This window comes from Rhineura floridana, chromosome 7, assembly GCF_030035675.1.
Source record: "Rhineura floridana isolate rRhiFlo1 chromosome 7, rRhiFlo1.hap2, whole genome shotgun sequence".
Classification (NCBI taxonomy): Eukaryota; Metazoa; Chordata; class Lepidosauria; order Squamata; family Rhineuridae; genus Rhineura; species Rhineura floridana.
The window spans coordinates 147,923,031-147,946,409 of NC_084486.1; the positions used below are offsets into that span (position 1 = coordinate 147,923,031).

The 23,379-nt window shown below is 46.1% G+C and overlaps 1 protein-coding gene and 1 long non-coding RNA gene across 3 annotated transcripts in view; both read left to right on the forward strand.

The window, feature by feature from the left end:
* The first annotated feature begins 1,086 nt into the window (after positions 1 to 1,086).
* The window catches only part of PDE6D (phosphodiesterase 6D), a 30,415-nt gene continuing 8,122 nt past the window's right edge, over positions 1,087 to 23,379 (forward strand). Inside the window, exons 1-2 of the mRNA XM_061637540.1 lie at positions 1,087 to 1,362; positions 18,413 to 18,501. Of these exons, the coding sequence (XP_061493524.1) occupies positions 1,310 to 1,362; positions 18,413 to 18,501 (142 nt within the window). The 5' untranslated portion in view covers positions 1,087 to 1,309. The remainder of the gene's footprint in view (positions 1,363 to 18,412; positions 18,502 to 23,379) is intronic.
* Positions 1,457 to 18,404, forward strand: LOC133389593 (uncharacterized). Of its 2 annotated transcripts, XR_009764140.1 has the most exons (4): positions 1,457 to 1,557; positions 16,068 to 16,271; positions 16,776 to 16,919; positions 18,304 to 18,404. It is a non-coding gene; the product is annotated as an uncharacterized LOC133389593 (long non-coding RNA). The 2 variants fall into 2 exon arrangements; XR_009764139.1 differs by lacking the exon at positions 18,304 to 18,404 and having other exon boundaries at positions 16,776 to 17,323.

Genomic DNA, 23,379 nt, shown 5'->3' on the forward strand with positions numbered 1-23,379 from the left:
AGCCTCTTGTCCAGAGTACAGGTTCCGCATCAGGACAATCAGATGCTGTGGCATCCCCATTTCTCACATTCCATGTTCCTATTGTGTGCATTGTACAACTCCGGACTCTTCTTTCGCATCTGTGCACATCAGCCTCTAGGCTGAGCTACTGGGGAAGAACAACGGACACGTACTAGTAGTGCTGTCATTAATGACGCAGCTGGGTCAAAGCCGAAAGGAAGCCCAGAGGCTGATTTATTTGTGAAACCAAGATTATTGTGTGCCTGTCAAAGAGCTTGCAAAAAAATTAAATGCAAAGATGCATCACTGAACACTAAAGTCAGGATCATTCAGACCATGGTATTCCCAATCTCTATGTATGGATGTAAAAGTTGGACAGTGAAAAAAGTGGAGAAGAGAAAAATAAACTCATTTGAAATCTGCTGTTGGAGAAGAGCCTTGCAGATACCATGGACTGCAAAAAAGACAAATATTTGGGTGTTAGAACAAATTAAACCAATCATTAGAAGCTAAAATGATGAGGTGATCATACTTTGGACATATATTGAGAAGACCATAATGCTGGGAAAAACAGAAGGAAGTAGAAAAAGAGGAACGCCAAACAAGAGATGGATTGATTCCATAAAGGAAGCCACAGACCAGAATTTACAAGATCTGAACAGGGTGGTTTATAACAGATGCTACTGGAGATTCATAGGGTCGCCATAAGTCGTGATCGACTTGAAGGCACATAACAACAAACTCTGAGTAGGGCTTAGCCGAATTACAACCAACATAAGGGCACACTCAAGACCGGCCAAGATGAGGGTTCTCGGCATAAAGTGTGGACGACGCCCACATGTCTAGCGGCGCCCGAGCGTTGGGATACTCTTCTTCAGCCACCAGGGGGCGCTCCAAGCTGCAGGCACCAGCCGCTAGCCTATTCCTCCTCACCCGCTTTTTCGCCTTTCGGCGAAGATTGTCCTGCGGTGACACCCGACGCCCGTCGCCAGGGGTCCGTTGCGGGGAGGGCGTCTCACCCTTAGCGACCAGCGGAGCGCTGTTGCCGCCGCCTATTCCTCAGCCGCGCTCTCCCTTGGATTGGTCGCCGGCGCTGCCAATCGGGCGCGGGGAGGCAGGAGCGGCGGGCGGCGATTGGTTGGCTCTGCCGGGCCAGCCGGGACCTCCCCGGGTGGTTGGTTCGGCTGGGGAGCGGCGGGCGCGCTCTCGCCTCCTCTAGACGACCCCCTCAGGCCTGCGAGCGAGCGAGCGAGCGAGGGAGGTAGCCCGGGCCGGGGGGCCGCCGCGCCCTGACGTGAGGAGCGGGACCATGTCGGGCCAGGAGGAGGAGCGGGCCAAGGAAATCCTGAGGGGATTCAAGCTGTATCCAGCCTTGCTGGCGGCGCCCGAGGGCGGGGGGGAGGAGAGGGGGAAATACGGTAGCGAGCGAGGGAGGGAGCGGCAGTCGGGGAAATACGGTAACAGCGACACAACCGGTAGTTGAGGTGGTGGGGTTTGTGGCTGAGCGCGAGAGCAGTAACTACGGTAATGGGAGTGCGCGCGGGTGTGAGAAATACGGTATGTCTACTGTGTTTGGAGGAGAAAGATGCCTCTTAAGGCTTGATCGGTTAAACACGGTATCGTTACTTGGAGGCTGGGGAAGGGACGTGTGGGCGTGTTCTCTAATTTCTATAGGTGCAATATTGGGGTAAATATGGTATCTGTGGGGGTAGAGTTCAGTGAGTCTAATAGAGTGTATTTGGGTGTAATTGTGGGGGTGGTTGGCATGGGAAGTTGGGGAGAGCAGAAGTTCTTGTTCTCTGGAGAGCTCTTGGGGTGGCAGTGGAGCCCTTCTGAGTGATCTTGTGTCTGTAGCGCGTCTTCCTTTTCATGCCAGCCCTGCATATTTATTTTGAGCAGTGTGAGATGGAGACTTAACGTTTTCCCTCTGTCGTAGATGAGCCTCAGTTTGAGTCTGCTAGAAAGGGGTCTGCAGTAAGCACAAGGCACGTATTAGCATCTGCTTGCGGCCAGCATGCCCTGTGGCTTGGCAGGTTTGCCAGGCTTCTAGATAGGAGGGGAATTGTAGAGTTGGAAAGAGCTGGAAACTCTGCAGTTCCAGCCCTCTCCCCTCCTAAACTCAGGGCAAGGATTCTATAGATGTGAGCCTCTACAGGATTAACCCACATAACCCAGATCATAGTGTGCCAAGACCAGGAGTGGGTGCATTGCAGTGAAGGGCTTGCAAAGAAATAGCTTGAAAGCACATGAGCAAATAGCCTGACTGCAGATCGCTGGGGGGGGAGTCGCTAAGCAGCCTGATCTGGGCAGGAGGGACTAAATCCTGCTCTGAGAAGTGATGATTCATTAACCCCAAAATGTGTAGGTCTAATTAATACTGGCCTTGGGCTGCAGTTCTAGGTATACTTTTTTAGGAGTAAGCCTTAGCAAACTCACCAGAACTGACTTTGGAGTAAGCAAGGACAGGATTGACCTGTTAGTACTTACGGTCTCTTCTCTTCCTGCCCTGTGCTTGTTGACCTTATCATACACCAATGAGAGAAATGCAGAAAACAGCCTGTATGATAATTGGCTGATTATTGGGGCTTGCAAGAAGCTGTGTAAGCAGTGACAATCAGCTGATTGTCGGCGCTTGGTAACTGCTGCACACAGGGCTTTCTAGGTACTGCCGATCAGCCGGTTGGTGATAGCTGCAACCCTCCCCCTTTGTCCCAGCCACATCTTTACTTGCCCCACATATATTACAGCAGGTGGGTGTGGCTTGGCCAAATGGGGGACCTGGTGGGCCTAATTAGGGTTGTGGGCTGGAGGGTCCCCATTCCTGCTGTATGAGGTGCCACTTGTTTTGGATGGCAGTGAAGTAAAACTTCCAGCTCAAGGAGGTGCCATGCGATAGAACGAAGTGTCTGTAATTGGGAGAGCACTTGTAGGGATCAGTACTTCATCTCATGGGAACACTAGTCAGCGTGGTTTGTGCTGCCAAGAACGCTGGAGATAGACTAGTTTGCTTTTAAGTATGGACGCCGCACTTTAGGGCAGCCTGGGAGACTGTTATCACATGCAAAGTGGACTTAAATTATCTTACTAAACTGGGGGAAGGTTCAAATGCAGGTTTCCTGGCTGAGGGGAAAAATATGATGCCCGTTTGAGAACTCCTGGACTTAATTGGCATGCTTTGCACAACTTGCTGTCTAGCCCAATTGTGTTTGTAGTGGTGTGTCTTTGTTTGGTGTTCGTGATTAGAAAAAAGGCAGCTGGAGCAGTGGAAATAGTTCTTCTGTAAGGGCAGAGATCAGTATCCATAGGGAATGGCTCAGCAATGCTGGATTAAGAACTTTCCTGAGAAACTCACACAGCCCTTCACTTAAGGCTAAGAGTTTTTATGCACTTCCAGTTCGATGCTCTCTCTCTCTCTACATATATATATGTATAATATATAATATGTATATATTTGTTTGAACACTAGCAATCCCACATTTCATTGAAACTGTTTGAGAAATTGGCCTGTTTTTTCAATAGTGGCTTCCATTTGTAGTATGTGTTCTAAAACAACTTGGTTGAGTACATGAAGGCAACTAGGCTTCTAAATAGCCACTTGTCTGGCTCCTTGTGATGAATTAGAATTGCTTGCAGGTGACCAAGCAGAAAAATGTCTCAGGAGATCTTCGTTTTTTAAAAGTAAAATGATCTAGGTATATGTTGGTTGATGGACCAGTAAAATGTTAGTGCATTCTAGCAACTCTTGACTTTATCTGCAAGGGCATCCCTCAGTTTTTAGTAGAAGTGGTTTACCCATATTCTTATCTGATTATAAGGACTAAATGCTAGCTTTTAAAGGAAAAGGGCTGTATCTATCCATGTAATCCCCTGGATTCTACATAACAGGCTGCAGTATGGTTGCCAATTTCTAGAGCCATTGTTTCTAGGTGTTTTTCAGAGATTACAGGTTAGAGATCAGTAGCTACGAAGGCGGTGTGGCAAGACAGGCTGAGATGATTCATGGTTGGCAAGAATTAGAGATTTGATGAAGGTTTAAGGACAGTGTCTGAGGTTCCTCGTGAGCAAAGTGCCTTGAAAATAAGCAGCTCCAGGGGAACCTTCTGTATCGGGTCATTGGGGGAAACTTCTTGCATCTGGGCTCCTGCTGGGAGGAAGGGAGAGATATAAATCAAATAATAAATAAACAAATCTGCCACCCCCTTTCTGACAGTGAGAGTTGCTAAAGCCCAAACCTTACAAATGCTTTGTTTCCAGGTTTGATTCCTTCTCTGTGATTTTAATATCGGAGAATACCACAGTTTTTCCTAGGCCAGGATCAGTGTCGTTCTTGCAGTATGCGCACCTTGGTACTTTTAGTTGTGGTGGAGCTGTCCAGCAAAGGTGTTTCTGATAGGGAGCCTCGGTCTGAAGCCAAGAGGTAGCTGTGCTCTTGAAGAGCTGGTCATATTTCAAACACTCAGCTTCTTTGCTCTGAGAGAAGGGATAGAGCCACATGTATATTTTCCATAGTTCAGCTGTATTGAACCAGGGCTCTCACTGGGCTTTCCCATATTCCCTTCGATCAGGGGTGGGGAACCTGCAGCCCTCCAGCAGTTGCTGGACTGCAGCTGCCATCTCCCCTGACCATTGGGCCGCGCTGGCTGAGGCTAATGGGAGTTAGCATCCAGCAACATTTGGGAAGCCACAGGTTGCTCACCCCAACTGTGGATCTTTGTGCTGGTCCATCCATCTTCTTCCCTTATTGGTGACAGAGCTCATTGCTGGGAAATGTGAAGTTGTGAGAAGAGCATAGGCAGAGCGCCACTGCACAACCACACACCACACATCTGACATAAGAGCTTCCAGGTCACAGGGTGCAAGTTTCAAGCAGGTATGATTCTCAACAACTCTCTCTAGAAATTCAGTGATGTCAGCCAGCCTTCATTTATTCGTTCTCACCCAGTTTCTTTGGAAGCAAGTTGCTTCAGCAAGCTGGGCTTGAGGGAGGAAGATTTCTGCTGTTTCTCCTCAGCCCTCACTGGAGCCTTTTTCAAAGCAGGGGATTTCAGGAAAGGTGGGTGGGAGACTGCAAAGAGGGCACATTATTGGACTGCCCTCCCCAGCTCTGCGATTTCACCAGGATCATAGCTTCTCTTTGTGTAGATGAGGCCACAGAAATGGCTCTCTGTAGCTGTCTTACATTTCTTCCTGCTGACCAATCTTCCCTGCAAAATCTGGGGCAAGTTTGCACTTTTACATCTAGCCAGGCAGGGCTGTGGAGATGGAGTTGGAGTCTGAGTCGGAAGCAATTTTGGGTGGAGTCGGAGTCGGTAGAAATGTACTGACTCCGACTTCAAAATAAAATTAATATTTTAATATTAATATTAATTTATTAATATTAATACATTAATATATATTTGCCATTTATGAAGGAGTCGGAGTCGGACAGTAGAAAAATGAAGGAGTCGGAGTCGAAGGTTTGACATACCGACTCCACAGCCCGGTAGCCAGGATCCTCTGGTGGTTGATTTGGCCACCTTCTGTGAGATCTGTTGGTTCTGTAGCCAGTTGGCTGATGCATAATCCTCGTACTTCTGTTTTGTACTGTGTGGAAATCCTGAATTATTTTCAAAGTATAGCCATAAGCTGTGCATGCTACAGATGTTAAACAAGACTGACAACTGAAAAGATTCCTAAAAATGAATTTGTCAGCCAACAGCCTCAGGTGGGCAACCGCTTGCATGTGTTTATCTTTCCAAGTAACTTTGTGTTTAGCTTCTGACTTGCATTTGGGCAACCTCCAGTATGAGCAGCAGTAGTAGTCATAATAATATTTAGTTTTTATAGAGCATGTTGGAGTATTGAGTGTCATGTAAGTTGTATTATGGTTAGCCTTACAACAACCCTACAAGATAGTTTGTTGTTATCCCCACATGGCAGCTAGAAGGTGAGGCTGACCACACGTGGCTTGCAAATGAGCTGATGACAGAGGCAAGAGTCAACGTGGATTTGCAGCTCAGCCTCTTTGGGCCCAAATGGCAAGTGTTGGCAATGGACCCACATGGCAGAATTTGGTTGCCACTGAAAATCCCTTCCAAGTGGAGGGTGGGAGCGAGAGTTTGAGTGCAGTGTGGGCAGATGGGAGGAGGAGTACTGAGCCTTCCCCCTGAAACTGCCTCTCCCCATCTCCCCAGCCTCTTCCCCAGGGTGGGCCTCCCACGTCTGGCAGTAGCTCCTGCTGGGAGGAAGCCAACTGGGGAGAAGTGATTTTGGGAAGAAAAGGATGTCAAAAGTCTATTACTAATGTGCTTTAGGTTCCCCAAACACGGAAAAAGGGGGATGGCAACTGCACCAATGGGTATGTTCCTCATGCTTTTGGGGGGTGGCTTATGGGGACACACACCCTATCAATGGATTTTCAGCTGTGCTTCTTAGACTTCAGATGTGCAGCAAGAAGAGGTGCCTCAACCCAAGCAGTGAAAGAAATCCCTTTTGCTTTTGCAAAAAGTCCTCAAATTTGGGGCAACTTTTAAGTAGAGCAGGCAGAAGCTTGTCATGTCCACGTGGGGAGTCTTAATTGAAAAGCATGGGGGTTTCATGGATTTTTTTTCCCCAAGGGGGCATTTGGGTCTCTGCAGGATTGAGCCTTTTAAATGAACTTTTTTATTATTTGAAAAGGAGAGGATCCGACCACGGTTGAGTTCAAGGCAAGCCCTCCCTAAAAAGCAGCTCATAGGAAAGCTGAGCCCTTAATCTGACATAAGTCATCCACTAAAGTGCCCAACGGAGATGCTGCTACTGACTGCTATGAGCATATGCTTGGTAAATAAAGCAGATAGTGCTGTTTCCTAAAATATTCGCAAAAACTGGATTAAGCAGATTGTGCCAACTCCTTGTTCCCAAGCACAGATGCACCCAGAGTTGCTCACTAGAGTTGCTTGAGGAGGTTTAAGGCCGCGTACTCCAGAAGAATGGCAAAGGCAGACAAGGAAATGGCTTGATGACATGGGGAGGTAGAGACTGGCTTCGAGCAGAGTCTTTTGAATGTAGGGTTTTGGCAGCTAGCATGGGATATTTGACTGGCACTTTGTTTCTGCACTTGGCCCGTGCAGTGTGGTTCTTTGACCACACAGACGGAGGCCCCCATCTTGTGCTTTTCAGTGAATCCTGGCAGGCTGCTCTTTGCTCTTCCATGCCTCTCATCTGACTGCAGGGGACTCCCACTGTTGCCAGGATCTTTTGACCTGTACCTTCTTTCTGTCATACTGTTGCCTCAGGTCCCATCCTCCCTTCTTTCATCCTCTACATTCCTGAGCAGCAGAAATGAAGGTGTGCCCACTTTGCTGGGAAATGAGGCCCATGCGCTCCTCCAGCCAATGTGCTGCTTCTGGAGAGATCAGCAGCGCAGAGGAGCGGGCCCCCATTTTTCAAGAAGATAATCTTTCCTGCTGGGAGGAAGAGCGGGATATAAATAAAAAAATAAATAAAATAAGAACTTTTTGCAAGGCTACACTCGCTTCTTTGTGTAGGGCAAAAACACTAGTGCCACCATAGAGGTAGCCTGGACCGGCAGGCTGATTTGTCATGATGCTAGACCTGCATGTACTTTGGGGATGGGGAAGGAGATGTACACAGGTGCTATTTGAAACAGTTTGTGGCATCTGTAAGCTATCTACCAGATGAATAATTATTTTGATCACAGTTATGGTAAAAGGTATAAATAATATTTTCTCAAGTGCACTTCCAAATGGGCATGCTTGCTGTTTGACTGACTTGTAAATCGAATCTGTGTTGCGAGAGAAGGGAGAGCATAAATGACTCTGTAGGCTACGCAGAATAACACTTGTTCAGTGGCAGTACCTTGAGATTCCCTGTGGAATGATGGATAAACAGATGGTTTGTGTGAGAAGCATAAGCGAGCGCAACAGTCGCTCCCACCTGCAAGTGTCTTGCTCTTTCACATAGGATATTGCAAGGGTGGATGAGGGTAGAGCAACAGAGCATTCTTGGATGGACTTGTCATGTAGGGCTAGGAACATGTGGAGGGCTGCAGCTCCTGCCATCTCTGACCATTTGCCATGCTGGCTGGGGCTGCTGGGAGTTGTAGTCCAACAGTAGCTGTAGGACCACAGATTTCCCACCCCTGCCTTTCCATGTGTGGCTGTCATTTACACATGGCAAACCTTGTTGCTATACGGATAAGACTTGGAGTGAGGCAGTGAGAGCTAGGGTGTGAAAGCCTGATAGCGTCACTCCCCTCTGCCCCCTTTACTCTAGGGCAGGAAGGCCTGCAAAATGGGTCTTTTCTTCCTATAGGTGCTGTCTGCTCAAGGAGACTGTTGGCAGAGGGGGACTCTCTTGGGCTGTAGTTTCCTTCACAACTCTCAGTGTCTGGTACGTAAAACAAGAGGCCACGCTGTTCAGGAATGTGTAAGGCAGCCGTGTTGGCCTGGCACCAGAAACAGCTGACATGGGCCGGTTCATAAATAAGTACTACAGTGCTCTGTCGCCTTCTTGGGAACAGTCTTGCTATTGACGTGTTGTTTTTCCTCTCACAGAAATACTTAGCACCTGCAGCTGTTAACCTTGCAAGAGCTAAATGTCTCTGTGTGTGCCATTAGTTTTAAGGACAAGATAAGCCTGCCTTCTTGATTGTGATGGCTCACTACATCAATGCCTGGCAGATGACCTTTGTCCGTGGTGTACTTTAGCAGCAATGTTTGCTTGAACTAACTCCTTTGGAGCACCACTTGAGAGGCAAAATCCTGATCTCCCCTACCTCACGTTTAAATATCTGTAAAAGCATAGAGTTGTCAGTACATTAAACTGAAACAACTTAAGTAAACAAGACCTGAGACAGGGAGGTTTGAGGGTTTTTTTTAGTGTAATGTGGGGCTATGTAGGTTTCTTGCAGTGCCACAAGGAGGCTCCAGAAGTTGTATGAAAAATTAAGACTAGTGTGCAACAGCGTAGACCAGCCCTGAGTTCTGATCATTCTGTGCCTTAAAGTGTGTGTTTGTCCGTAAAATATCCTACCTTGCAGGGAGAGTTCTCGGTTCTTTTCTGATAAAAGGCTCAGATACAAATGATCTGTGCTTATAAAGTCTATGGGGTACTGCCATAGGAGAGTGACAGGTGGTTAAATTTCATATGGACTTCAGTTTCTAGTTTTCTCCCTAAGCTCTAAAGACTGGCCAGATTCTTTGACATCAGCTGAGCCAATGGCAGCAGGTGGGCCTGTGACATCAGATGCAAAGCCAACTACCTGATGCGCTTGCAAGAATAACCCAGGCACCCTGTGACACCCCAACAGATCAGGCCACGGTATCGAGACAGTCACAGAGATCAGAGGGCCAGGCTGCAGTCACAACAGTGATTACATTAATAAGAAATTACGTTGTGCTTTGATTTGTGATTTCCACCCGGCCTTTCTGCACAAATTGCCTAACATGGCTCACAAAATGCATCTGCATGCAAAGTAGATGTTCTGCCACAGAACGTACAGTCCTTCCTTGAACAAGCCTTTTAAGTGGAGACCTTATCCCAGTCTGCGTCTGTGTTGGAATTGCTTTTTGAGATGTTTTTAAAGGTTGTTTTTTTTTTAAGATTTTTTTTGAAGATGTTGGTTTTACTATGTTTTTAAAGATGTTGTGTTTTAATATGTTTTAAAATCTTTTGTTTTTAAGATGTTTTAGAGTGCTCTTAGTGTTTTTGTTTGCCGCCCTGAACTCCTTCTGGGAGGAAGGGTGGGATATAAATTTAATATAAATTAATAAATAATAAAGTAGTGTGGGTTATTCTCCTGTAGAATTTTAATATTTTTAAGTGCAAAGTATGCCCAGCCCTGCCATACTATCCAGGTTGATAGTCTTCCTTGACAATGTTAGGCGGTAAAGCTGGGAGAGACAGCTTGTCGTGCCTTGCTGCTTCATCAGCAAATAGAAGCCAGTTCCGACATTGGCCAAGATTTTCCTGGAGTGCTTGCCTCAGTCCTGATCAGAATTTTTATTTTGCTCGTTAGATGCTGCAGCAGCCAGGGCCCAGTGTGAGTCCGCTGTGAAATTTCAATAAGATTAAATCTGTAAGAGACCCATCTGCATTCTGTGGGCTTCCCGATTTATTGTGGGTAATTGATTGAAGGTGCGTGTTGAATGTATGTAAGTTCCATCCTCTTGGAATTATCCTTCTAATACACTGGTTTAGCAAGATGAAGTGTCAGACTTTATCCACTCTGCCTTACTAACTGTCAGTATGAATGGCCAGTCTGTCCCTGGAAGTGGGGCGAGGGGGGAGAGAGGCAGACATCAAAGCTGGGGGGAAGGAAGTGTGATCCGATCCATGCAGGCTTAATAGCTACTCTGCTGCAGCGTCACCACTCTTTTTGGCGTGCTTCCAGAAGGCTATCCTGGCATTTTCACAGAGAAAAGCAACTCCAGATGTCAGGCCCTCACAGGATATTTTAAACTTCTTGTTTCATCATTTGTAAGGGGGGAAAATCATCTCTACCTGGTGATGTAGTGGCTCTTTGGCCTGTGTTTACCCAGATGATTATTATTATTTTATGATGCAGATCCTCCTCTGGCACCTCTTCCCATGGTAGCAACGTGCCACTCTTCAGTGACACAAGCAGCTGTCTCTGGTGAGACTGGCTTTTGCCTTGCTTTCTCTCCCAGGCGCACTGAAGATCCCGTGAAGGAGGCTATACGCTTGCTTTGCTGTTCAGGAGCAGGGGAGCCATTGCATTTATGCCGCCCTGGGCTCCTGCCAGGACGAAAGACGGGATATAAATCAAATAATAAGCATAAATAAATAAATAAAATCATAATGGAAGATCCTGCTAAATAGTGGCAGAGACAAAATTGTACCCGAATGCCATATGATGAGAACAAAAGGATGAGGATTGGCTGGTGATGGTCTGTCTCTACTGGGGGAGATGGTGATTTGGTCCTTGATGTGGAACACAGGGAGCTGTTCTAGGCAGAGTCAGGCCATTGGTTCATCTAGCTCAATATTGTCTACACTGACTGGCAGTGGCTCTCCAGGGTTTCAGAGAGGAGTCTGTCCCAGCCCTACCTGGAGATGCTGGGGGTTAAACCTGGGTCCTTTTGCATGCAAAACATGGGCTGTACTACTGAGTCATGGCCCTTCCTGAAAGGGCTTAGGACTAACTTGTATATGCCCCGAGACGACAGGTGACCCAGTGCAGGTTAGCCGTGCTACGCTAGGGAAATCTCTTGGTGTTTTCTAAAATCAGCAGAGGGTATTGTGGCACTTCACAGACTGGCAGACTTATTGTGGCATACTTTTTTTTTTGTGGGCTGTAGTCCTCTTCATCAGATGTATGAAGTGTTTTCCTCGGTTGGCAGGCTAATGTACAGAGAAAAGAATGCGAAGCAGTGAGTTCCATTTTGATGATATTTCCAGGAAATGTCAGAAGCTGCAGTCGCAAGCATACACAAGATAAGCACGGTGACAGCAATAATTGGTGGTAATACCGTCTTTCTAGTTATGCTTTGATAATTTAACACTGTAGTGTGAAAGAAACCCCTGCTCTATAAAGCCTAAATCTGATTTGCTGATAATCGTTAGCTGGAAAGGGAGTATAACTGTCAATTACTACTGTTGGGAGTGAGTCTTGTATACATTTGGGTTCTGGAGATCTACTGCCGCTATTAACATTTCCTAGTCCAGAGGGAGAGGGAGAGAACCAGCTGAGGGCAGCACTTTACATGTCTGGCAAAGTCGCTTCTAGTCCACAGAAGGTTATATGACCATAAATATCTTAATATTTCAAGATGCCACGAGTCTGTTGTAGAAAGATCAACACAGAATTTAACAGAGCTATCCTTCTGGAATTGGCCTTGTGTTTTCTGGCATCTTCTGGACAGCCATAACCTAGCAGCTTATAGGCTGCTTTTACCTTTGTGGTAAAAACTTTCTCCACAATTTCCTTTGGTAGTAAAGTAGGAGAATTTTTTTCAAATTGGAAGCAATAAAGACTTCTTCCTTCAAAGTCTCTCTCTCTCTCTCACGCACGCACGCGCACGCGCGAGAGTGAAATAGAGAGAGAGAGTGAGAGTGTGTGTGTGTGGGGGGGGGATTTGGTGTATAATGTCCCAGCTCTACCCAAGAGCACATACTCCATGCTTGTGAAGTCCCCACTGCTAGGTGAAGTGCCAGCTTCATCATACAATGAGAAGTGGCTGGTTTGAGTGGCAAAAGCGATGCTACACCTGCCTGCAGAATAGAGTAGGCCTCCTCAGGTCTCAGCAGTTGCCTGTCCCTCTTCAAGGCCCAGCTAGATGCTGTCTCCTTCACTGGGAAAAACTTGCCATTTTGGTACAGTATTCCTTTCTGCAGCAAACTCTACCTTGTGTTTGACTGCCTTCCAAAATGTGCACACACTTCTTTGCCATCACTTTCCAGTGGTGTCACTGGAGCAAAATGCTTTCCTGTTTCCTGGCCTTCCACATGATTAATTCCTGGGAAGAATGCAATGCCTTTCATTCCCTAGAAGTGCCACCTCTTCCTGGTCTGATTGTAACCTTTGAACTCCCCTGGAGGGACGTGGCTGATGAGATCCAGCTAGGATTGCTGCAACTTTCTGGAGTAGCTTTCTTGGCTGCAGATGGCTACCCAAAGAAACTCTCCCCTGCCAGAGTCTCTAATTGGGCTCTTTGATGCCAGGAACGTTGAAGTTTTGAAATGGGTTGGAAACAGCTTTGGAAAAACTCTTCTCTCGAACTGCAGGGAGGAAATGCTGAGAAACTCACCCAGCTAGGGTTGGGTCTGGCTGTCTTGTTGCTAACACTGCTTACAAAGAGGACTGGGGGGGAACACACGGGTGGGTGTGCTGTTGAGTGCATGGTGAAAAAAATTAGTAGGGGAGAACAGTCCTGAAAACCGAGGAGGTGGGTAATAGTGACTTTCTGGATTTTGATGCATAGCCAGAGCTGGAAACTGGTGCCCTAGAAATTAGAGTCTGGCACTGAGAAAATTGCGAGCGTTTTACTCCATGCACTGAGGAACCTGTATCTCAAAATTCCGATGCTGGCTCTCAGAAAATTGAGGGTGGCACCTTAAGGCTTGGAAGACATAGTCCTCTTATGTCATCTCCTTTCCACTTCTAATATGCAAGGTTGGAAAAATCCCAGGCATCCAGTCACCTAGGCCTCTTATAAACATCTTTGGTTTTTCTCTCTTCCCCCCCCCCATCCCTAGCTCTGCTAACATGCATGTTGTATTTTCTCTGTATCCATCTAGGTTGGGTTGTACCGGGATTAATGGTCAGCCTTTAAAGGGCCTGGTTGAGGGGCTAGCTGGGAATCTGTTGCTCTGGTTTTGGCTGAGTATTAAGGGCACACTGGTTGACTCTGACCTAGATGCAGAGGACTTTAACTCTTATTTTTTGAGCCCAACGGGGCTTTTGCTTATATTTCTTACTTTCAGCAACAGTCCTTGCCCTCTCCCCATAGGACCCCCATGAAAAGGGATTTCAGAAGCAGCTTGCATAGTCCTGTGTAGATTCTAGCCTCTGTGAAGTTCCAGTAAATAAAGAATGCAGAAGAGAACCTTTCCTTCTAACATTGAGCAGTTGCTTTTATTTATTAAATTGAAAGTTCTCATGCTTCCTTCAAGCACTCATGTTACATTTTTGGAAACTGGTAGATCCAGCATGGTGTAGCTGTGGATAAGGGAGAAATTGAGTTTGCTTCACATTTTAATATGAACATCCCTCGTTGAGACCTGGAACAATATGTGAACAGGTCTCCTTCAAAGTTCCCACTTCTCTAAATTTTACTGCGCAGTTCTCTAAACCCAGAAATCTGTACACAAATAAGTGATTAAAGTACAATTAATGTGTTTAGAGCTGTTCCAATTTCCTTCTGAAATTCAGCGTTTGCAGCATTTACTATTTCTCTCTGCTTGGTCTCCTCTTACACTCTAATAGTGGGTTAATAATGACGACTGTAAAAACTGCTTTGCAGGTTAGGGACTGGGTACAAATGATTACTGGCCAGAAGGACATTTTCTCTTCTCTTCCATCCAACTTCATGCCCTGGGCTTTCTGAAAAAAATTGTAATTCTCCAGACTTAAATGTAAGAAGAGAGAGGCTATTAGTTTTTCCAAGGCTCATGTGATCTCAGCTTTTTCCATCTTCCTCTCCGAAATTACACAACTCTGCCTCAAGCCCATTGAAGACACAGTTTGACTGACTCCCTGCAGTTGTGCTGTAGGCTTTCATACACACTGTGATTTCATAGGAGCAAACACCTGTGCACACTAACTTGAGGGTAAGTCCCGTTGAACTCAGTGAGAGTTATGTCTGAATAGACAGGTACAGGATGTCACTGTTAAAAGGTTTTGGTCCATGCCTCTGAAATCTTGATCTCAAGCTGCATACTATGCAGAATTATGTGATTCTTTCTTCCACCTTTTTTATACCCAAAGAAACCTAGGTGTCCTGTGTCCAAATGGAAGAAGTAAGGGGACTGCTTAACCTTTTCTGTCTCAAAATCTCCCTCCCCAACCTGTGTTGCCCTTTCACGGTGGGAAGGAGAGATGGACCCCCCATCTCTTCCCCTGAAAGTGCACCTTGGGGAGAATGACTTTGAGCTGGGAAATGGCTAAGCCATCTCTCCCCACTTGTCCTCCTTCTGTTTGGACACAGCCTGCCCAGGTTGCTTTGGGCTTAAATTAACACAGCAGAAAGAATTGCAGAGTGCTGCGTAATGTGAGTTTGAACTGAGTTGGAGTTTGAGATTATTGGAATAGGTCCTTGTCCCTGCCTATGACTAGAAAAAACAGAATACATTGTGTATAATAGGGTAAAATTGCAAAGCAAAATTAATTGAAATAAACAAAATTAATTAAATTAACAATTTGATAATTAACACAGTTAAACAGAATTAATCAAAATAAACTTGCTTAGTTTGGATCACAGAATTAAGCTCTTCTTGCCCCAGAATGTGAACTGTCTGGATGCAGAACTGAATGCAGGTTACAACACAACCCTAGTCATCCTGCATTAAAAGGGAGTAGGAATGGAGCCTTCATAGACCAGGAACATAAGGCTTGTTTGGGAAAGTGCAATCAAGTGTGTCACAGAGCAAGTTTGTATTTTTTAATCAATTTGTCCCATGTGGAGATTAAAATATCTGAACAGATGAAGCTACCTTATCTCGCCTACTGCTATCCACTTTGACTAGCAACATTTCTCCAACCTCCGGGGCAGGGGTATTTCCCAGCACTGCCTCCAGGGTCCTCAGAGATGACTGGGATTGATGTGCTCTACCCCCTGAGCTATGTCCCCTTGGCAAGTTTTCTGGTGCACGTTCCAGATCTTCAGCCAGAGAGAATGTGGGGCTTGAAACCATGACTCCTCATCCCTGCAAACATAGCCAGAGTGGTAAGCCTCAACCACTGACCCATGGGGTTTAGGGCCTTTTTTGTTTTGAAGGAGAAGATGCTGCTAAACCTAGGCCACTGATGATCGTGTGGCTGTGGCTGCTCCAAGGACTTAGGTCCATTTGCCTTTGCCTTCATTGCATTTCACAGACACCGTTCTGTGCTTCAGCGACAGCAGGCCAGGTCAAATCAGGCTGCCAGATGTTACAGCCTAAGCTTGTACAACTGTAGCATTGGATCACATGAGGCAACATCTGTGTTTGAAGAATATATAGACATCTGTATCATTACTGTAAAAAACCCCACAAAAACCCCTGTCCTTAATATTTCTTTGCATGATCTGATCTCTCTTTGCTCTGGTTTCTCTTCTGTTGCTTCATCTTTTCACCATTGTTTTTTTAAATTAAGGAGTTCTTTGTCATAATTTTTTTTTAAAAATGCTGTAAGCAACGTTTCTTGGAGAATTAAAGGCCTGGAAATTCTTTTGTCCTCCCTGATGAAGCTTTCAGATCCTTGCAGAATTATTCAGACTGTTGTATTGGACAACTATTTGTATTGGGAAGCTGCTTGTAGGTTATTGTGTGAAAGGGACCACAGCAGTGAAGTCTATGGCCAGAGGAATGAAAATAGGATATCATCCTCCCCCGAACCTTCATGTTATCATCTCTGCCCCGTCCAGGAAGCTCCAGGAGCTGCAGACTCTCCAGCTGCCCTGGTAGGGAGATGCCCCACCCCCTAGAAGCCAAGCCACCTGGCGCTACTTGCCCCCTAGCTGTTAGGAAGCACCTTTTGGTAGGGAGGCGCTTTTCCCCCCTGTGGTCACCGTGGCACCTCCAAGGAGCAACTGTAGGAAGAGTCACACCTGCAACATCTGAGGCCAAAGGTGGGGACTTTTCCTGTAATTCTCTCCTCCCCACCCCTCCTGAGCATTCCTCAAACACTGCTGCCCTTTAGAGTAATAATAAAAATGGCTTATTGACAACTGTTTGGAGGCAGCATAAAAAGTGTTTTAAATGCAGCACCTGCTTTGCATGCAAGAAGGTCTCTTGCCCAGTTCCTGGAATCTCCAGTTAGCTGATGCCCTCCACCTCTTGAAGGGCTGCCTGTTACCAAACAAACTTGCCCAGCAATTAATACATGCAGACTCTGAAGCGAGGTGGTTGTCAACAAGAGATGAGACTGTGTTGGTCCTGGGGCCTAACCTCTGGAGCTCTCCCCCGCTGCCTGTTCATTGGGTCCCCTGCTGGTGACTTCTAGGAAGGCACTGGAGAAGCTGTTTACTTCTTTAGCTTTTAATGGGACCTGATGATGCTGCAGAACTGATTTGACTGTTTTTCTTGTTTAAACTTTTGCTGTGTTTTGTATTGCTTTTATGTCTTTTCTATAGTTAGCCACCTTGGGAATCCCTGTGATTGAGGCTGGGATTTTAAAATGTGCGTATTGCATTAAATGTCAGCCTGGAAGGCACCACAGCAAGACATTTCCCACTGCCTTCTGCTGCTCATCCCTGCCTGGGCTTGAAGAATTGGAGGTGACTTGACCTTTTTCTACAGACACCTTTTCTCTGTTGGATGCTGCTTTTACTGTGTCCCCTGAAGGAGGCTTTCATACCCAGACTTGCTTCCTTTCTTGACTCCCAGGTGCAATTTTTGTCCTCCTCCTCCATACTCCTCTGACAGTCTTCTTTAAAACAGAGCACTTGCGGTCAAGCCATATCAGTGTGGCCTCTGTGACTTAATGGTACTTAATGCCCTCTGGATTCTACCTGCAGGTAGGTCCCTGCTGCTCTTCTGCAGATAAGAATCTGTTTTTAACAGCAGCCTTTCTCCTACTCAGATAGAGGAATCCCTAAGCCAATTAAACACATTAGGGGAGGCATGTGGCTCTGGTTCAAGATGTCTGATGTCTGCATTGCAGGGCATATCCAAGTGCCCAGCCTTCCTCCAAGTTAGGTAAGCTGCTACCTAGATCTGCTAGGTGTCGCCTGCTCTGTCTGCCATTCCTAGCCACTAGCTTTTGAGGGTTTTCTTCCTTTTCCACACATTGTCATTGGTCACTTGTATGCCCCCAAATCCCCTTTTGCTTCTGGTCTTCTCAGCTGCCATAGTCTTCTTTTTCAAAATAATTGCAGCCATTGAGAGATGTTTCTCCTGTCAAAGAGAGAGCAGTGGTGTAAATCCTCTTCACTAAACACTGGTGCTTTCCTTAAAAAACAATCTTCGACTGAACTTTTGGGAGGCAGCACAGTTTGGTAGTGGAACCCCTGCTTTGTATGCAGAAGACGCCAGGTTTGTTCCCTCATCTCCAGCTACAACAATTTCGGGTTTGGAAAGCAGCTGTTACTTGGAGTTGAATCATATTGGGCTGTATGGATTCATAGTCAGACTTGGTGTAAGGTGGCTCCATATAAATACTTCATACATTTTTCTGTTGCAAAAAAAAAGGACTTGTCATTTGAGGGACAGGAGAGTTGCTGAACTTTGCAGTGACTGTCTTATTTGGCTGCTATGGGAGAGCACTCTCCAAAAGTCACAGTGTCCATGACTGGGAGGAAGGGCTTTGCTCAGTGACAGAGCACATCCCTTTGCACGCAGAAGGTCCCAAGTTCTGGCATGTCTTCAGTGGGGGGGGGGAGAAGAAGAGCTGGGCAGTGAATGGAGGGCCCTTCTCTGCCTGGAGATCTAGAGCCAGTCAGATAATGCTGGGCCAGATGGATAAATGGCCTGAGGCTTCCTGCTGCTGCTGCTATTATTATTATTATTATTTATTACTACTGCTAGCAGTAGTAGTAGTAGTATATTCCACCCCTCCTCACAGAAGGAGCCCAGGGTGGCAAACAAAAACATTTTTAAAGCATCTTATGAAGAAGCTTCCTATGTTCATAGGAGCTGAATATTGCCATCCGTTTTCAACAGGATGCCAGTTGCTGCTTGGTACCGCAAGAGACCTTGGTTCCTAGAATAAGGGTGTGCTGGGTAGAGTTCTGCAGTGCTGCTGCTTTTTCCTTAATTGCCTTACAAACAGAAATTGGATGAATCTCCGCGATGCAGAAACAGGGAAAATTCTGTGGCAAGGAACAGAAGACCTCTCCGTCCCTGGAGTAGAACATGAAGGTACTGTTGGGCCTTGATGTGTGACTGGAGTTCTTGGTATATGTATGTGTGTGTTGGAGAGTGTGTGTGTGTGTCTAAAGGATGCTGAAATACGAAGCAGTTTCACCACTGCTTCATGGGGTGCTGCTAGTCCTTTATATAGCACCATTAGCGTGCAGGATGATTCACAAAAGCAGTGCAAATCTTTTTTTAAAAAAACCAAAGCCTTACAAAACTTATAGACCTGAACTCAGAAACGCTTGCTTAACAACCCTCTAAGTTTTCATGGCGATACACAGAATAGTCAGAGAGAATAGACAGTTCAAAGTGTAAAAAGAGAGAGAGAGAAGGAAACTGGATCCCTTTGGGACTTTTTTCTGTCAGAGTTCTCATAATCTGTTGAAATTCATTAAAAATCAGCCATATTCACAGAGTACCTGTAATCCTATTACTGACCTTGCCCCATACTCTGACCTTCATCTTCTGAAGTTTAAAAGTTTTAAAAAATGCCTAGCTGATTTTTTAATTAATTTTAAGAAATTTAGCATTGAACCCAGTGATGTCAGGCATGCTCAGTAAGAACCAACTGTCAGTGTTGTAAAAGCCAGACTCAGAGCGGCTGGGCTTGCCTAATTGGGGGATCACACCCACGCCAGACCTTTATTTCACTTTAAACAGTAATGGCTTCCCCCAAAGAATCCTGGGAGGTGTAGTTTATGAAGGGTGCTGAGAGGAGGCTTCTATTCCACTGACAGAGCTCCAGTGGCGAGAGGGTTTAACAGCTGCTCTGATTGAAGGCCTGTGAGGGGATGCTAGAGTTGGTGGAAAGAGAGCCTTGGGAGAGTTACTGGCCTAGCAGGCATATCGCTTATGCCTTGTAATGTGCAGTTGCAGAGAATTCTCTTGGAGCAGATGATCCTATTCGGTTGCTAAACCAAGCCAGGCTCAGACTGGTCATTAGTTGATTGGAGGCTTGCCGCTGAGTTAAGAATGGCCTGCTCACTTCCCACCTGGAGATAAAACATAGTTCAGCATCACCATTTCCTTTTGGGGCTTTCCTTTTTTGATAGTTGCTGAAATAGGTGCTGTTTAAATGAACCGTTAATGTATTATCTCAGCGGCAGAGCATCTGCCTTGCATGTAGAAGGCCCCAGATTCAATCTCTGACATCTCCAGTTGGGACTGGGGAAAAACCCCACCTGAAACCCTGGAGAGTCACTGCCTGTCAGAGTAGACAGTTCTGAGCTAGAGGGACTGGTTGACTCAGTATAAGGCAGCTTTCTATGTTCCTATTGGTTTTAAAACAACAACAACAACAGAGTATAATATGGGTGTGTGTGAGCAGTGCTTTAAATTCAGTTTGAAAGAGTTGGGATTCTTAAATTTGAGTTTTGGATGTTGAAAACGCAGCCAGGCTTGAAATGATTTATTCAAAACTTTGCCTGGGGCTTTAGCCGTTACTTTTCCCTCCCACTTTCCTACCCATTGTGATGTAAAACTGTAGCAGCAAGAATTCTCTGGGTAGAGTTCTGGATATATTCTGGAGCTTTTGAAGATACCCATCTTCACATGAAAGGAAGGAAAGGTATGAAGCGGGGGCAGGGAGAAGGATAGGAGGACTGTAGAGGCACAGATGGGGTCAGAACTTTTGGGAGGCAGCCCAGATTTGTGGTTGTTGCTGATGTTGCACCTTCTCCGACTTGCTCGCCCTCAGCTTGTCAGGCACTTGGAAGTAGCAAACGTCTCGCCTCCAAAGTCCAGAGCACAAGATCAGAGCAGAACCTAGCCTCTTTCATACCAGGCTAAGGATCCTACTTGGTGTTGATTGTGGCTTAAAGGAGGAGTGGCGGAATGTGCTGCAGGAGTTAAGCAGCCAGACCTGTTGCATCTGCTTCAGTCCTGCTTGAGAATAAAGCTATATCTTGCTTCACTAGAAAAGGATGGCTGAGTTGAAGTTTTGGCAATGTGCTTATTTACATTTAGTTGTTTGATTAATCATTAGCTTGAAAGGCAGGTGATTTATCAACTAAAATTCTGTCATTAGCAGACAGCCTTGGTATGACCAGCTTCACAAACAGCTCTTTCTCATCCTTAAACGTTAGTGGCCCAATAGACAAGGAAGCTTTCCTCTACAAGCCCCATTGAAATGAAAGCAAGCTGTGCAAAGATGCATTTCAGTGGGACACATGCAGGGCACAGTCCTTGGGAATTGTGCTCTACATAGTATCCTTATGAAAAGGCTTTTCTGGGGTTGATTATTGAGTGGGAAGAGCGCAGGAGCTAGTTCTAGTGCAGCCTTTCCCAACTTTTGGGTCCCCAGATGTTGCTGGACTACAGTTCCCATCGTTCTTGACCATTGGCCATGCTGGTTGGGGCTGATGGGAGTTGTAGTCCAACAATATCTGGAGATCCAAAGGTTGGGAAAGGCTGTGCTAGTGTGTCACAAAGCACAGTGGGGAAATCAGATATGGCTATCTAGCATTCAGTCCAGCTGTGTCCCAAGCAAAATGAGTGTATCACATTAGCATCTCAGGTAATAAAGATGGTGTGGCGGAGTTAGCCTGGTTTAACAACCATATGAAGAAGCCTAGGCTGAGAGAAGAGTGATGAGCTCAGGGTCAGTTGCTGAACTTTGTAGATGAGTGGAGATTTGGACCCAGGCCCTCCTGACGCAGACCCAACCTTCAATCCGCCACTACCTGGGGTGGGCTGAAGGCAGGCTTCCATCTGCTGTTGTGCAATTGGCCAACTTCTGGTGGACTGGCCAGTGTCTGCTGTGGCCGCAAGGATTCTTGTAAAAAAAATACTGGGATTTAATGGACCTTGAGCTGACCCTGCAGTTCTTGAGCAAGGGTGTGTCTCCAGGAACACACACTGCAGGTCCCCAAGAGAGGCCTGAACTGTGACGAGATCTTGAGTCTGCACTCTTGCTTTGTATGCTTGGCACATGTTGGTAGACCAAGGGACTGTCAGCCAGTTACCATCCACCACTGAAGTAATCCTGGCCACTGTACCAATCACATTAGGAAGAGCTGGCTTCTCCAGTTTTCCAGTGACTTGTCTCCTCCTCCTGTGCAGCCAGTATTAGCATTTTGATCCCTACTTAGGATATTTGTGGGTATGTCTGGAAATGTGAAGCCAGATGGGAGGCAATGCACTGACAAGCCATTAATCTGCCTTTCTGCCTTCTTTTTCAAGATCCACTTTAGCGGATCCCTTGGCCTTTTTTGCACAGTGGTTTTTTTGCAGAAAATCACTGTGTTAACCTGCTTAGTGAAAAAATGGACAGTGAAAAAAGAGGATAAAAAAATCAACTCATTTGAAATGTGGTGTTGGAGGAGAGCTTTGCGCATTCCATGGACTGTGAAAAAGACAAATAATTGGGTGTTAGAACAAATTAAACTGGAACTATCACTAGAAGCTAAAATGATGAAACTGAGGTTATCATACTTTGGACACATCATGTGAAGACCTGATTCACTAGAAAAGACAATCATGCTGGGAAAAACAGAAGAGAGTAGAAAAAGAGGAAGGCCAAACAAGGGGTGGATTGACTCCATAAAGGAAGCCACAGACCTGAACTTACAAGATCTGAGCAGGGTGGTTCACGACAGATGCTCTTGGAGGTCGCTGATGCATAGGGTCACCATAAGTCGTGATCGACTTGAAGGCACATAACAACAACAACCTGCTTAATAACTTAACATGGGTTTGATACTTTCCGAATTGTACTTCTGCCAAAAAGCCATTAAACGACATGGGAACAGACTCGGCAACAAAAATAACTCAGTAATACTTTTTGCCCATACCGGGTGGGAAGCACTGTGCTTCAGACAGTTCCATCCCTTGTTTCTGAAATGCTTCCCCTTTCAGAACTTGATAGTCTGAATCTCCCATCTCCTCCTCTTCCCACATTCCTGTAGTTAAAACTGCAGTTGATGTAATGTTCATCAAAAGCACATCACTGAGACCCCAGGTGGGTAGCTCTGGCGGACAGTGGCCTGGCTCCGACTGACACCGAGGCATTCTGAGTGACAAAGCTGAAAACATCTTGTGTGCTGGTTTCCAGGGCTTGGACTGACACAACTCCTTGCCTGTCCTTTCAACATGTACTCAGAATGGAAAGGCTCATTTTGCAGCCCAGACCACATGCCCTGGAAGTGTTGCATGTGCGGTTGTCAGACATGGTGACCTGTTTTTGTGGAGGGAAACCCATGCTGATAACAGTGGCTTTCATCATTTCTGCCCTCAGGGACCCCTGTCTGCATCCATTTGTCTGGCATTGGAGCTGTCTGTTGCAGAGGATTTGTGGGAGGGATCTAGAGGGCATGCAGTTTGTCTGGAGGGGCTGACCAGACCTTTGGGGCCTCGCTATCACCCGCAACTGAGAAAGGGGCCCTGGAACAGGCAGCAGTTGCAACTGTCAGACTTGCAGGATCTGCTTGGGTTGTGACTGGAATCCTCAGGTCCACCAACCCACGTGCAAAATTGTTGTGGGAGAAGGGAAAGAGCCAGATGCGAAATGGTGGCAGAGCCAAAATGACTACACACCATGAGCCATGAACTCAGTGACTTACATATAAGAGTATAAGTCCATCTCTCAGTTTCTACAGATCAGGGGTTATAATAACCTTGAGCGTAGAAAATGGGGAGCAGTTTGTTGCTGTTTTTAAGCAGCTGGAAATCAAAAATCCCTGGTGATCTACTGCAAATAAATTCCAACAGTCTTATCAGTAGATCTGGATTCTTCTTCGGCACCAACCCTGCCCTAGAACACATTCGGCGTCCCCCACAGAGGCTGCATGTTGCAGAGGACACTAATGGCAAGCCACCTGCCATTCAGGGAAGTTTGTCTGCCGTGATTGATCTTCTCATTTGTAAGTTTCCAAGGGGCCTTCA